The sequence below is a fragment of the Pongo abelii genome, chromosome 8 (assembly GCF_028885655.2).
Source record: "Pongo abelii isolate AG06213 chromosome 8, NHGRI_mPonAbe1-v2.0_pri, whole genome shotgun sequence".
Lineage (NCBI taxonomy): Eukaryota > Metazoa > Chordata > Mammalia > Primates > Hominidae > Pongo > Pongo abelii.
In genome coordinates this window covers 103,984,981-103,998,713 of record NC_071993.2, presented here as the reverse complement: position 1 = coordinate 103,998,713, position 13,733 = coordinate 103,984,981, and the positions used below count along the sequence as shown (strand labels likewise).

Genomic DNA, 13,733 nt, shown 5'->3' with positions numbered 1-13,733 from the left:
AGGCCTCAGTCTCCTCATCTATAAGATGGGAGTAGTGACAGCACCTTCCTCACTGTCGCAGCTTTTCAATAGTAAATTATTGTAGATGACTTTGCCTGTCCACCCTGGAAGTGGTTGGCTGAGACAGTAAGCTCTCCGCAGGCAGGTCCTGGTCAGGTGTCACCTTCATAGGGAACTCGCCTACGCACCTTGCTGGGGCAGCCCCTTAGGGAATGTTCTCAATCATAACAACAGCAACTCTCCTTTGTTGAGGATTTATTGGAGCCAGGCATGGTGTTAAGTGCTTCACCTGGATTTCGCCCCCAGGACAGCCCTATGGAGTTGGCATTATTTTTGTCCCTATTTTACAGTCGAGGGAACTGATCGAGGCAGAAGGGGATTAGGGTGCATGCCCAAGACCACCAGCTTCTTAGGACACAGCCCAGCCCATGCAATTGCCGGCTGCTCTGCTTCCCATCACAGAGCCCGAGGAGGCTGCTGGGTGAGAGGGACCTCCACGTCCTGGGCAGTGGCTGTGCCCACAGGGGCCAGGTGCTAACATAGTACCCTTCCTCCGTCTCCTTCCTCCGCAGGATCCTCAGCTACAATGCCCTGCAGTGCATCCCACCTCTGGCCTTCCAGGGACTCCGCTCCCTGCGCCTGCTGTAAGTCTCCCCACTCGCCATCCCGCCAGGAAATCCACCCCATTGAGGGTCCTGACACCCACCTGGTGGGCAGAAATGTTCCCATGTCTAGGGCCCATGCTGTGCCATGGTGGAGTCCAGAGCGCTGTCACTTAAGCCCCTGTGGATACTCTCATTCCCAAGAAGCTGGGGCGTGCACGGGAAATGATCTGAGAAATGGGGGTTGCTGTCACCCCCAAGATGAGTTTGTGGTGGTAGCGGGGGAATATCCAAAATAAGGTAGCCCTTCATTTGCATGTGAGACTTCTGTTCAGATTAAAAAATGTTTGTTTGCAAGAGATTTGTGAACCTCTTCTACAAGTTCTCATGGTGAGGTTTTTGCCCTGGGATCAAAGCCCTCAGTCTGTCCTTTATGATGGCCTCAGTCAGCCCACCAGGGGCAAGGTGACATTCTCCCAGCCCTAACCTGTGGCTGGCCTTCTTAACTTCCTCAGAAGAAGCACCTCCCCCTTAGGCTCCTCCGCTAAAAGAGGGAGGGCTCTGGGTGCACGGGTCCTGTTTGTAATATAAACACAGTATTTCAGTCCTCCGAAGGGCTTGGGGACAGGGCAGTCTGCCTGGAGGGTTTCTTCCCTGTGGCCAGCTGAGCTGGGGGCCATCTCCTTTGGGTCACTGACTGAGAAGCCTAGAGGGAAGGCACGGCATGTCCCTTCCCTGCAGAGGGCTAGGCCTCTCCCTCCAGCAGGTCTCCCATCTCTGTCCCTGGATAAGGCACCAGCAGCCTCTTCTCTTCTCAGGTCTCTCCACGGCAATGACATCTCCACCCTCCAAGAGGGCATCTTTGCAGACGTGACCTCCCTGTCTCACCTGTGAGTACTCTAGCCCCTTTCTCTAGGCCTCTTTGGATTTCAGCAGGACTTGGTTTCTGAGAAAACCCCACCTCCTGAGATTGTCAGAATTTGTTGCTTTTACCCTGAAATTAAGCTTGTGAACTTCCCATGTGCACCTTCTGGGACTCTTATATGTCCAGTGGTTCATCAGCCACAGCAATAGAGTAGAAGAACAGTTCCTTGCAAACAGTAGTGAAGGTTGTCATGACCATTGATCGATTGCCGTGCACTTCGCCTGCCTCAGCTAATGTGCGCCTCACAGTTATCCTACAACATAGGTACTGTGGTTCTCATCTTTCACACCGGGAAATGGATGGAGAAAAAGTGGGATGCTTGCCCGAAGCTGCACAGCTGCGGGGCGGTGGGGTTTCTGACTCCTAGGTCAGTGCTCTTAAGCGCCTCACTAGTACTGTGCCTCTGACTTCACACAGTGGGGGATAAGCTCTGGAAATTTACTGCCTCCAATAGGTGCTGTAATTCAATGTAGAATTACTTCCAAAACCATTTAGCTAGCAGTGCTATGAGAATTCCTTAAAAGCAGTGGGCTTGATTCCTCAAAAATCTCAACATAGGATTACCATATAACCCAGCAATCCACTCTAAGAGGTATATCCAAAAGAATGGAAAGCAGGGACTCAAACAGATGTGTGTATACCAGTGTTCACTGCAGCATTATATACAATAACCCCGAACTGGAAACAGCCTATGTCCACAGATGATAAACAAAACATACTACATACATACAATGGGGTATTGGCCATAAAAATGATGAAGTTCCAATGCATGCTACAACATGGATGAATCTTGAAGGCATTATGTTAGGTGAAATAAGCCAGACACAAGAGGACGAATATTGTATGATTCCATATATATGAGGTACCTAGAACAGTCACATTCATAGAGACAAAAAGTAGAATGGTGGATGCCAGGAGCTGGAGGCAGGGGCCATGGGGAGTTGGTGTTTAATGAGCACAGAGTTCTTTTGGGGTGATGAGAATGTTTTGGAAATAGGTAGTGGTGATATTGTACAACACCGTGAATACAATCAATGTTACTGAATTGTACACTTAAAATGTTGAAAGTGGCAAATTTCATGTGATATATGTATTTTGCCATATAAAAAACAGACGAAATCAAGAAGCACTGGGCTGTGACAGGGCCATCCTAATTCTGGAGGTTAGGCTGGGCACTGAGCAGGCACATTCTCTCCTGGCATCTCTTGGCATTACTGGCCGAGGCAGGATAGGAGAACTGTGGCCACGTGGACTCTGCCATCACCTCAGGTGCAACTGTCTCCTTTTGCTCTCAGCCCCATCCTCAAACACCAAAAGGGCCTGGTGGGCAGGCATACCCAGGTTGGAGAGCCTTTTGGGGCCCCCAGCCACTCTTCTTGCAGTTCATTCACTCATCAGTCTCGCTAGATTTTCTCTAAGATTCACCTTTTCTACATTTTAAACTCTAAAACCAGAGTGTATATTTAATATGGTAATGTTCCCCACCCTTCAGAAAGCATGTTAAATCAGCAGTGCATCAAATAATCTTAGACTTCAGGAGCTAAAATAGTAACAGGTGTTGCTCTTTGAGGGTCTGCCTGAGTCAAATACTATACTCTGTGCCTCATCTACAAGGTCTTGATTACCCCATGATTGAACTGGGAAGTGCTTTTTATGTTATGCGCCAGCTCCACATGATTGGCAGGAACTGTCTTGAGGACCGCACTGAAGATTCCAGGGCTGGGCCTGGACTCAGTGGGAGGGGTGCTGTGATTGATTTGTAATGTCTGCCATGGAAGTGGGAGGGGTAAGGGGCTCTGCCTCAGGTGGTAGGATTTGATTTATTATTTCCATTTTACAGTCCTAGGTTCTAAAAAGTTAGGCAGCTTCCCTAGGATTTGAATTTAGGTGTGTCTGATTCCAAAGCTTGCTATTTATTCTTTACTCTATTGCCTTAATAAATACATCCTGGGTAACCAGAGTGACTCTAGTGCTGAAGAATTTACTAACACAAGGTTTCTGCCCACTGTGACCATTTGGGATCTTATAAAGAGAATTCAAAGGAAGCAGTGACTAACTCTGGGCAAGTCCAAGGGGCTTCACAGAGGAGGTACCATTTATGCTGTCATTGGAAAGGAACTAGGAGTTGGCCAGTTGGAGAAAGTGAGGAAGGGCATTCTAGGAAGAGGGAACAGCATGTGCAAAGGCATGAACATGAAAAAATGGGGTGTTCAAGGATGCTGTGTTGTCCAGCATAGGATAAAGGGTGCTTGGTTGGGGAAGGAATGTGGGGTGGGAGGAGATTAATCTGGAAAGGGACATTGGAATTCTGTTGTGAAGGACCATTTGTGTCTGCTAAGGAGTTTGCACTTCATTGTATAAAGAAAGGGAATTGTGGGGAACTGAGTTTCAGGAAACTCCTGGAAAGCCCATGGTGACATACAGAGGGTGAGTGGGGTGGGAGGAGGCAGGGGTGAGCCCTGCTGGAGGTGGTGCCTCTGGACATAGGCTAGGTTGGGACAGTGTTGTTTGTTGTTCCTACTGACTTGAATTCACAGGGGCTTGTTTCCTTCTGTGTTGGGTAATTTTTGGTTGCATGCTCATTTTTGCTGACATGTCTTTAGGAACTCTGAAGAGCTAAGTTGGAGATGCTCCTCTCCAGAGTGCATTTGTGCTTGTCTCTGCTGGGCACCAAGGGCTGCTGCTACCCTGGCAACACATAGCTTTTATTGCATACACCTGGGCATAGCCGAGTGTCCACTTTCACTGTCCACCTTAGCCTTTTCAGCATCTAGTCTACATTTTACACCTTTGCATCCCCCGCTTAATGTATCTCTTCTACTCGGGGTTTAACTGTGCAGATGTGCAGTTGGCTACCTTTTCTCCTTCCTCATGAGAACCGAATAACACCCGAGAACATCTTGTCTCCAGCTCAAAATCTAGAGGTTTTGCTTTTCAAATGAGAAGTGAACAAACAACATATGATTTAAGCAAACCAAAAAAACCAAAGCTGCAAAAACAAATTTTGAGCCTATACCCATCTATAAATTAAGACTTTCTTTAGGAGAACAGTGATATCAGGCCAGAAGCCAGATCTAGTTTATAAGAAATAAACCAATAAGTAAAGATCAGGTTAGCAGTACTTGAAGAAAATGGCATCAGTTTTACTGATTAGATGTGTTTATTAATTGCACCTAAGCTTAATTTCTCTACAAAACAGCATCTGTGTGAAAGAAATCTTCAGTTGTTATCAAGAAAGCTTGTGGATAAACTCTGCCCTTTATACCCAGGGTTTAAGATGGCAACAGGCAGCAGCCTGGAAGATGTGTGTATACTTATATTCATGTGTGTGCACATATGCACATGCAGTATTGATGAGATATATGTCATGTACACACATACATCGGTTGTCGCCTCTGCGCTTAAGACCTGCAACTCTTCCAGAAAGAATATTGAGCACCTATAAGGAGTTGAAGAATGGTAAAAGGATGACATAGACCCACTACATTCACTCCGGGCTTCGTGAAAGCTGTATGCAATTTGAAGGGAGGCCCTTGCACATGGCTCTATGACAAGTGACAATTGAGGGTTAGCCAGGAGTTACCACCCAGTGTTCCTGGTTCCCGAAGGTGCTGATGTTACTGAGAAGCCCTGCTCCTGATCTGACTCTGGCCAGGGCCTCTCCTGTCCACTCGCAGTGTGGAGGAGTGGCGTGTGGAAGAGGGGAAGTCTTCATATTTAAAACCCTTGAACTCTAGACTAATCAGGACTTAGGGCTTTAGGTTCTTGTTCTGCCATCAACTTGCAATGGGCTTTCAGACAATTTATTCTTCTCTTGAGGCCTCTTTTCTCACCTACACAAAGATGATTTCTAAGGTCTCACATGGTTCACACATGCTGTAATGATTGTGAGCACTCTTCATTGTGCTGGACTTCAATGCCCTGCACAATCCTCTGCTGCTATTTACTTTGCAGTTAACTCATCTTCCATCCATCCAGCCAGCCATCAGCAAATATCTGCTATGCACCTGGTCCCAGGCTAGGGTTCCCCAATGTCTGTCTTCATTGCTATAATCTGGCATTTTGTTGCCTCTAATTTGCTGTAAGCTGGAAAGCTAGATGTCCAAATTCATTAAGAATTTGGCATGAAAGGAAATATGGAAGGATTAAGTAAATTATGGCATGCCCATATGACAGAATAGCAAGTACTTAATAATGACGATAATGACAACACATTTATTTATTTATTTATTTATTTATTTATTTAGAGACGGAGTTTCGCTCTTGTTGCCCAGGCTGGAGTGCAGTGGTGCGATCTCGGCTCACTGCAACCTCTGCCTCCCAGGTTCAACCAATTCTCCTGCCTCAGCCTGCTGAGTAGCTGGGATTATAGGCACCTGCCACTATGCCTGGCTAAGTTTTGTATTTTTAGTAGAGATGGGGTTTCGCCATGTTGGCCAGGCTGGTCTCAAACTCCTGACCTCAGGTGATCCACCCACCTCAGCCTCCCAAAGTGTTGAGATTACAGGCATAAGCCACTGTGCCCGGCCAACACTATACCTTATTATTTGATGAAAACCTAGAATAAAGTAGACTTTACACTCTAATGTACAAACATATACACAGGAAATGGAAGGGAATACACTAAAATCAAATCAGTTGCATTTATGGGATGACAGATGGTTCTTTTCTTTTTGAATTTCCTTTGCACTGAGATGTTGTGCTTTTCTCATGCTTTTAGACAGGCATTCATTCATTCACCAAACATTGACTGGTGCCTGCTAGTGCCTGACACAGCTGGGGATTTAGTGGTTTCTGCCCTCAAATGCAGCAGGAGACAGTAATGCGCACAGATAGATCGCCTAGGAGTGGGATGGATGGTTCTGCGACTTGTGAGACAGCCAGGGGAGGCTATTTCAGTCCAGGTTACACAAATAGGAGCTGGGTAGGGCCTCGGCATGAACAGATCAAATAGCTACTGTTTCAACTGTTTCCATATTATGCCAGAGATCAACAACATAGGGTTATTTATACTTTGGCTGGGGTATAAACCTGAATCCACAGTCCTTTTGGATTGACGTGGCCTGGCTGCAGTGTCTGCCTCCCCAACTCCTGACCACCAAATACATCTCAGTCGGGCCTTGGCTCTGCAGTCCCCACTGAGTTCACAGGAGTTTTCTTCAGGAGAAATAGTCCCCAGATGAATGCAAACTACAAGTACTACCGAAGAGAGGGCAAGGCAGTCCTCAGCCACAAAAATCCAGCCTTTGGATAAATGAAAGCTTGTAATGTTGAATTCAGGTGTGGCTCAGAGTCTATTCAGTATAAAAACAAGGAAAAGCAAGTGTGGGCCAATCCAGAATTTATATTTTTGAATAGCTTTAGATGTGACTTTGCACCCATATTTTTTGTTGTTTTTTGTTTTTTGTTTTGTTTTTTGAGACGGCTGGAGTGGCATGAGCCACAAGTTGCCCAGGCTGCAGAGCAGTGGCCCGATCTCGGCTCACTGCAACCTCCGCCTCCTGGGTTCAAGTGATTCTCCTGCCTCAGCCTCCCGAGTGGAGTAGCTGGGATTCAGGCGCCTGCCACCACACCCAACTAATTTTTGTATTTTTAGTAGAGACAAGGTTTCACCATGTTGGCCAGGCTGGTCTCAAACTCCTGACCTCAGGTGATCCGCCTGCCTCAGCCTCCCAAAGTGCTGGGATTACAGGCGTGAGCTATCGCCCCTGGCCTGCACCCATATTTTTTTTATGATGGAGAGAGGGCAAGGAGCACTTACATCTTAGGTGTCACTTTGCTGACATTTATGGAGCGACCATAAGCCACGCTGTGGGCCTCTCATTCACAGGGCCTCAGATTTCATCTTTTTGGCATTTTTCTCTAAATGAGCTACAGGACTGAAATAAGGCATTCCCAATCATCTTTCAACTTGTGGCTCATTGCCAGGCCACACTCCTTATCATGTGCTATAAAAAATACTTTTAAATACATTGTGTATTGATCTTTTGAATAACATACTTATGTGACATCACACTTCTTGTTAGTATAAAAATACTAATCTGGTGAGTGTAAACATTTTAAATATACCACCATTTTTTAATTCCTGTTATCTTAAAAAGTCTTTGTTTTTCTAAACACACCGGAACTTCAGAAAAAAATCACCCATCCCATTAGCCAGGATGGATGCTGTCAGCAAATAAGGAAAGAAAAAAATGAAACACATGCCGAGGTCGAACCTGCTCTCTTTTCTGAGCTGTGTTGTTCCCTGGGCACCTCCTTTAGGTCATGCATGCTTGTCGGTCTTCTCCCTCTAGGTTGCAGGCTCTTTACTGAAACATGAAGTGACCCCCAGATATATTAAGGGAGCCACTCAAGGTCGCCCAGGCACGGGGCAGCTGCGTGGGGGCCGGAGTCCAGGTCTTGTTCAGCCTGCTTTATAAGATTGTGAATCATCAGCTGAGCTATTTTGGGGAATTCCTGTTCAGAGCCACTGCTGCTTTAATCAGGTTGTACAGGTCTCAAGGGGAACTGCTTCCTCTGTCCTGCCCAGAAACAGGTGGAAAATGGCAGGGCATCCATTGGTTGCTTAGTAAATGTGCCCATTCTCATTCACGTTATTTAGCCTTATATTTTCAAAATAATGTTGATATCAATGAACTTTAGGCATAGGCGTTCATATTTGCTGAGTCAGAGAACTCTGGCCCACCTTTCCTTCCCTCGCTCCCTCCCTCCCTCCCTTCCTTCCTTCCTCTCTCTCTCTCTTTCTTTTCTTTTTCTTTTTCCACTGAGTTTCGGTTTTGTCGCCCAGGCTGGAGTGTCATAGCATGATCTCAGCTCACTGCAACCTCCCCCTCCTGGGTTCAAGTGATTCTCCTGCCTCAGCCTTCCGAGTAGCTGGGACTACAGGCATGTGCCACCACGCCCAGCTAATTTTTGTACTTTTAGTAGAGATGGGGTTTCACCATTTTGGCCAGGCTGGTCTCAAACTCCTGACCTGCGGTGATCTGCCTGCCTCGGCCTCCCATAGTGCTGTGATTACAGGAATGAGCTACCTCACCCGGCCAGAATTCTGGCTCTTTCTTACCCGAAAATCCCTGTCTTGTCCATCTCTAAGTCTCTCATGTGGTTTAGTGGAGAGATTCTGAGCTTGCCCATCAGATTGGTAAGAAACAAAGGGGTTGGCAGTATGTTGGTGCAGGCGTGAGAGCAGACCCAGCCTTGTACTGATGGCCAGTATAAGTGGATACAACCTTTGCAGGTGGGGGCGGGCTATTAGCATATTACACGTGCTTCCTCTGACCCCCAAATCCTACTTCTAGGCATCTGTTCTGGGGAAATACTCACACCACACAGAGGAGCCAGGCGCAGTGGCTCAAATCTGTAATCTCAGCACTTTTGGAGGCTGAGGTGGACAGATCACTTGAGGCCAGGAGTTTGAGACCAGCCTGGCCAACTTGGCAACACCTCCGTCTGTACTAAAAATACAAAAAAAAAAAAAAAAAAAAGAATTAGGTGGGCGTGGTAGTGCACGCCTGTAATCCCAGCTACTCAGGAGGCTAAGGTACAAGAATCACTGGAACCTGGGAAGCAGAGGTTGCGGTGAGCTGAGATCGTACCACTGCACTGCAGCCTGGGCCACAGAGTAAGACCCTGTCTCAAAAAAAAAAAAAAAAAAAAAAAGCACGTATGAGTGAGTATTCACTGCCATTGGAAAGAACCAGAATGTCCAGCAACAGGGACGCTGTCCACTGTGCCATGGGATATCCACTCTGGGATATTGCGGAACAGTTGGACACAATGAGATAGATGCTTATATGCTGACCAGGAAGATTCCCAAGACGTGCTGTTTAGCGACAAGGAGCAAGCTGCTCAGTAGTGATGTAATTTGTAAGGAGGAACCACGTGTGTACGTGTGGGAAAGGCCTGGAAGGCTGCACACCCGAGAATGGTGACCCTGTGACTGTGCCCCTTTGTGGAGGGCAGTAACAGTGGGGTGTAGACTTTTGTTTTTTGTAATGTGAATGCATCACAATTTATATAACCACTCCCCATTGATGAACATGGGGTTTCCAGTCTTTCCATTACAAATAGGGCCATTGCACAGATATCTTGATGTGTGCCTATAGGTAAACGCCCAGAAACAATGGCTGGATCAGAAGGCAATTGCATAAGTCATATGATAAGTGTCACGCAATTCCCCTCCACAGGCGCTCTACTATTTTGCACCCCCATCAGTAACACAGGAATGTGCCTTCAAAAAAATTGAGGTGAAATTCACATAATACCAAATTAACCGTTTTTTAAAAAGTGCGCAACTCGGTGGCATTTAATCATTCACAGTGTTGTGCAGGGCAGACACTTGCTTTGTCTGCAATGCTTGAAAGTGGCTGACAATGACAATGCATTCATGTGTTCTGTTTAATTAAAAATGCAAAGACAAATAAAAGAGCATGGGCTTTGGAGGCAGGCAGCGGCGCATCTGGATCCAGGGGCTGCCCTTCGCTAGTTGTGTGACCCCAGGGAAATTACTTATTCCATGGGAGGCTCGGTGCCCACATCTTTGAGATGGAGAGGAGAAAACTTGCACAGTGGGGCTGATGAGATGATTCGGTGCACAAACACAGGAAAAGTAGCTGTCTCATTGCAGCGGTCAGTGTGGGTTGCTTTCTCGCCATGCACACTGGAGGCAGTGCATTCATAGGCTCTTAAGCCCCCACAGCACGGCCCCAACAGTTTCCGGTTTCTCTGTGTGATCTTAGGCAAATTCCTCAGCTTTTTTGAGCCTCGGTTTCTGCACATGTAAAATGAGAATAGTAGCGTGTGGTGATGACTAAGTGAGACAATGCATGTGCATTGGTTAAAACAGCACTGGCAGCCAGGCACAGTGGCTCACGCCTGTAATCCCAGCACTTTGGGAGGCTGAGGTGAGTGGATAACCTGAGTTTAGGAGTTCGAGACCAGCCTGATCAATATGGTGAAACCCCGTCTCTACTAAAAATACAAAAATTAGCTGTGCATGGCGGCGTGTGTCTGTAATCGCAGATACTTGGGAGGCTGAGACAGGAGAATTGCTTAAACCTGGGAGGCAGAGGTTGCAGTGAGCTGATATTGCGCCACTGCACTCCAGCCTGGGCGACAGAGTGACACTCCATCTCAAAAAAAGAAAAAAAAAAAAAAAGCAGCACTGACTACACAGTAAATGCTCATGAAATGGAGGCTAAGATTTTTGCCAGCCCCTGGCGCAGTGCCTGGGATTCTAGGTTCCCAGTGGGCGAGGGACCCCATGAAGCTGTAATGCCTGCTTCTCTCTGCTTTCTGCTCAGGGCCATTGGTGCCAACCCCCTATACTGTGACTGCCACCTCCGCTGGCTGTCCAGCTGGGTGAAGACTGGCTACAAGGAACCGGGCATTGCTCGCTGTGCTGGGCCCCAGGACATGGAGGGCAAGCTGCTCCTCACCACACCTGCCAAGAAGTTTGAATGCCAAGGTGAGCCTAGGAGCGCGGCCTCCTGCTGCTGGGGCCCCACAGAACTTGCCCAACACTGCAGGGCCTTCCTAACATGCCTGCGTCCCTGTGGTGACCGCTAGGCAGGGGATCAGGGGACAGGAACAAGGCACCTGCAGCTTGATGGCTGCCTTCCAATCCTGACATATCATGGACAAAAAGAGCCAGGCAGAAAAATCTCAGGCCGTCAGGGCTGTAATCCCTCCCTGTGGTTACATAAGGAAAATAAAAATAGCAGCAGTGTTTCTGGAAGCTCCAAGCCTCGCAGCAGAGCATGCGCTCAGACCTCCCTTTGGTAGGAATTGTGTTCAGTAGTTAACTTAGACCTCTCTCAGTCCCTGATGGAACAGGGGACCCAGCAGCCACTCTCCCGACATTTACAGAAATACAGAGCTGGAGTGTCACTGGAGGCTGGTTCCAGCTTTGCCCCGGGACCCTCCACTGTGGGCATTTGTAGATACTCATTCAGGGATTGAGTGACTGACAGCTCAAGCCCCAGAAGCCCTGCTGAGCACAGACAGGTGGCTGAGTGGCCGCCAGGGCCGGGCTTTATGTGCAGGGGTACAGCGGGGGGAGGACACTGGAGGCCGTGGAGCACGGCTCCTGCCCTCTGCAAGCTCAGAGGCCACCGTCGGAAATGAAGCTGACAGCTGTAGGTTAATGAGGAGGCCCTGGGCCACCCTGCATGCAGGATGCTGTCACAGCCGTAACGGCTCAGGGGGGCCTGATCTGCGGCTTGGCTGTTGGGGGCAAGTCAATTTATGCTGAAACCTTTGCTCTGTGTTTATTTAATGGGGTGGGATTGGTGCTGGTGAGAAGCGGTTTTGTTTTGTTTTATTATTTTTATTGAAAGAGAACACACACATTAAAGCACACAGATCATGAGTGAATGGGTTGCTGAAGTTTCACAAACTGAACTCACCCAGGTAACCTGCACCTGGATCAAGAAACAGAACCCCAGCTGCACGTGGTGGCCCACACCTGTAATCCTAGCACTCTAGGAGGTTGAGGTGGGAGGGTTGCTTGAGCCCAGGAGTTCGAGACCAGCCTGGGCAACATGGAGAGACCCTGTCACTACAAAAAAATTTTAAAAATTAGCTGGGCATGGTGGTGTGTGCCAGTAGTCCCAGCTACTGGGTGGAGATGGAAAGATTGCTTGAGCCCAGGAAGTTGAAACTGCAGTGAGCCATGTTTGTGCCAGTGCATTGCAGCCTGGGTGACAGAGTAAGACCCTGTCTAAAAAAAAAATAATAAAGGAAAATAAAGGAAAAAAAAAGGAAACAGAACCCCATCTCTACCCCAGAAGTCCGTCATGTGTGCTAGTCGTTGCTGAAAAGTGTTTTTGTTTCTATTCATGCTCATGCCTCTTCAGCAGGAGCAATATTCCACCCCTTCTAGAAGGCATTTTCTGGGGAAGCCTGAGTTCACTGGTCTTCCTATTTAGTCTCCTGAGATCCTGCTGCCCCTTACGGATGGTGCCCCAGTTGGCCTGGCTGTCGGCTCCTCTAGTTACTTCTACAACCAGTGCATCCTGAAGATGCTGGAGGGGCCTGCTATAGCAGGGAGGTGGGGGAAAATGGTCTTCCCTGCCTCAGGCATGGAGGGGAACAACCCCTGCTCCCTGGTGTGGCCAACCTGCAGAGCCAAGCTTGGGCACGATGCTCACAAAGCCACCGTCTCCTCTCTGCCGAGGTGACCACCTTCTGTCCTCCTAGTCAGCAGGTGTCAGGCTGGGGTCATTGCCTCAGAAGGGCATGAGGGGAAAGAGGAAGGGTTGGCCAACTTCGGTGGTAGCAACTGTGCCCTTCTTACGTGGATCGTGTGGCCCTAATGGCCACTGTGCACAGTGCCCACCCGCCTGCCTGCCAAGCGTACTTTGCACACTGGAATTCACTGCTTTAGCCCTTCCAGCCCGGAGGGAGGGGCTGTCATTAACCCCATTTTACAGAAAAGGGTCTGGAGGCTGGAAAGGTGGACAGTGCAAGGGGAGTGTGAGCACGATCTCGGGAAAAATCAGGAGGGGAGATGGCTCCTTGGACGTGGGCTCCTCGGGGTTGAGGTGCTCTGTGCCCAGCCCTGTGCTGCCCACCCCTCCCCCTGCACTAGCACCCCCACCTTGCTGCAGGTCCCCCAACGCTGGCTGTCCAGGCCAAGTGTGATCCCTGCTTGTCTAGTCCGTGCCAGAACCAGGGCACCTGCCACAACGACCCCCTTGAGGTGTACAGGTGCGCCTGCCCCAGCAGCTATAAGGTGAGTGGAGGCAGAGGCCGGGGAGGAGGAGGGCTCTTCGTGTGCACTGCAGGGCTGTCCCCAGGGCCCAGAGCACTGCCTGACTCAGAGCAGATGCTTGAGTGAAGCTGTAATCAATGACTTAACATATGAATGAATGAATGAATGAATGAATGAAGTAGACGAATGAATGAAAGAAAACAAGTAACTCCTGGGACAGGGAGAGGCTGAGCTGCTGAGGGTCTGGCTGGCTGTTGGCTCATACTAACTCCTGGGTCTCCCTGGGGTCCCCATCACTGACTTTCCCCCCAGGGCCGAGACTGTGAGGTGTCCCTGGACAGCTGTTCCAGTGGCCCCTGTGAAAACGGGGGCACCTGCCATGCACAGGAGGGCGAGGATGCCCCGTTCACGTGAGTTACCTGGACGGGCAGGAGCCTGGTGAGTGCTGATGGGCCCAGCACCTGTGCCTCAGGGCCCTCTCCATCAGGGA

The 13,733-nt window shown here is 48.7% G+C and overlaps 1 protein-coding gene across 4 annotated transcripts in view; it reads left to right on the top strand.

Annotated features, from left to right (window-relative positions):
- The window catches only part of SLIT1 (slit guidance ligand 1), a 186,297-nt gene that overhangs the window by 153,670 nt on the left and 18,894 nt on the right, over positions 1 to 13,733 (top strand). For 3 of the 4 annotated variants that reach the window (XM_024253714.3, XM_054522714.2, XM_054522716.2), the window contains 5 exons: positions 573 to 644; positions 1,421 to 1,492; positions 10,833 to 10,996; positions 13,140 to 13,264; positions 13,556 to 13,653. In XM_024253714.3, coding sequence (XP_024109482.3) covers positions 573 to 644; positions 1,421 to 1,492; positions 10,833 to 10,996; positions 13,140 to 13,264; positions 13,556 to 13,653 — 531 coding nt within the window. The remainder of the gene's footprint in view (positions 1 to 572; positions 645 to 1,420; positions 1,493 to 10,832; positions 10,997 to 13,139; positions 13,265 to 13,555; positions 13,654 to 13,733) is intronic. The other variant, XM_054522715.2, reaches the window with a different exon arrangement.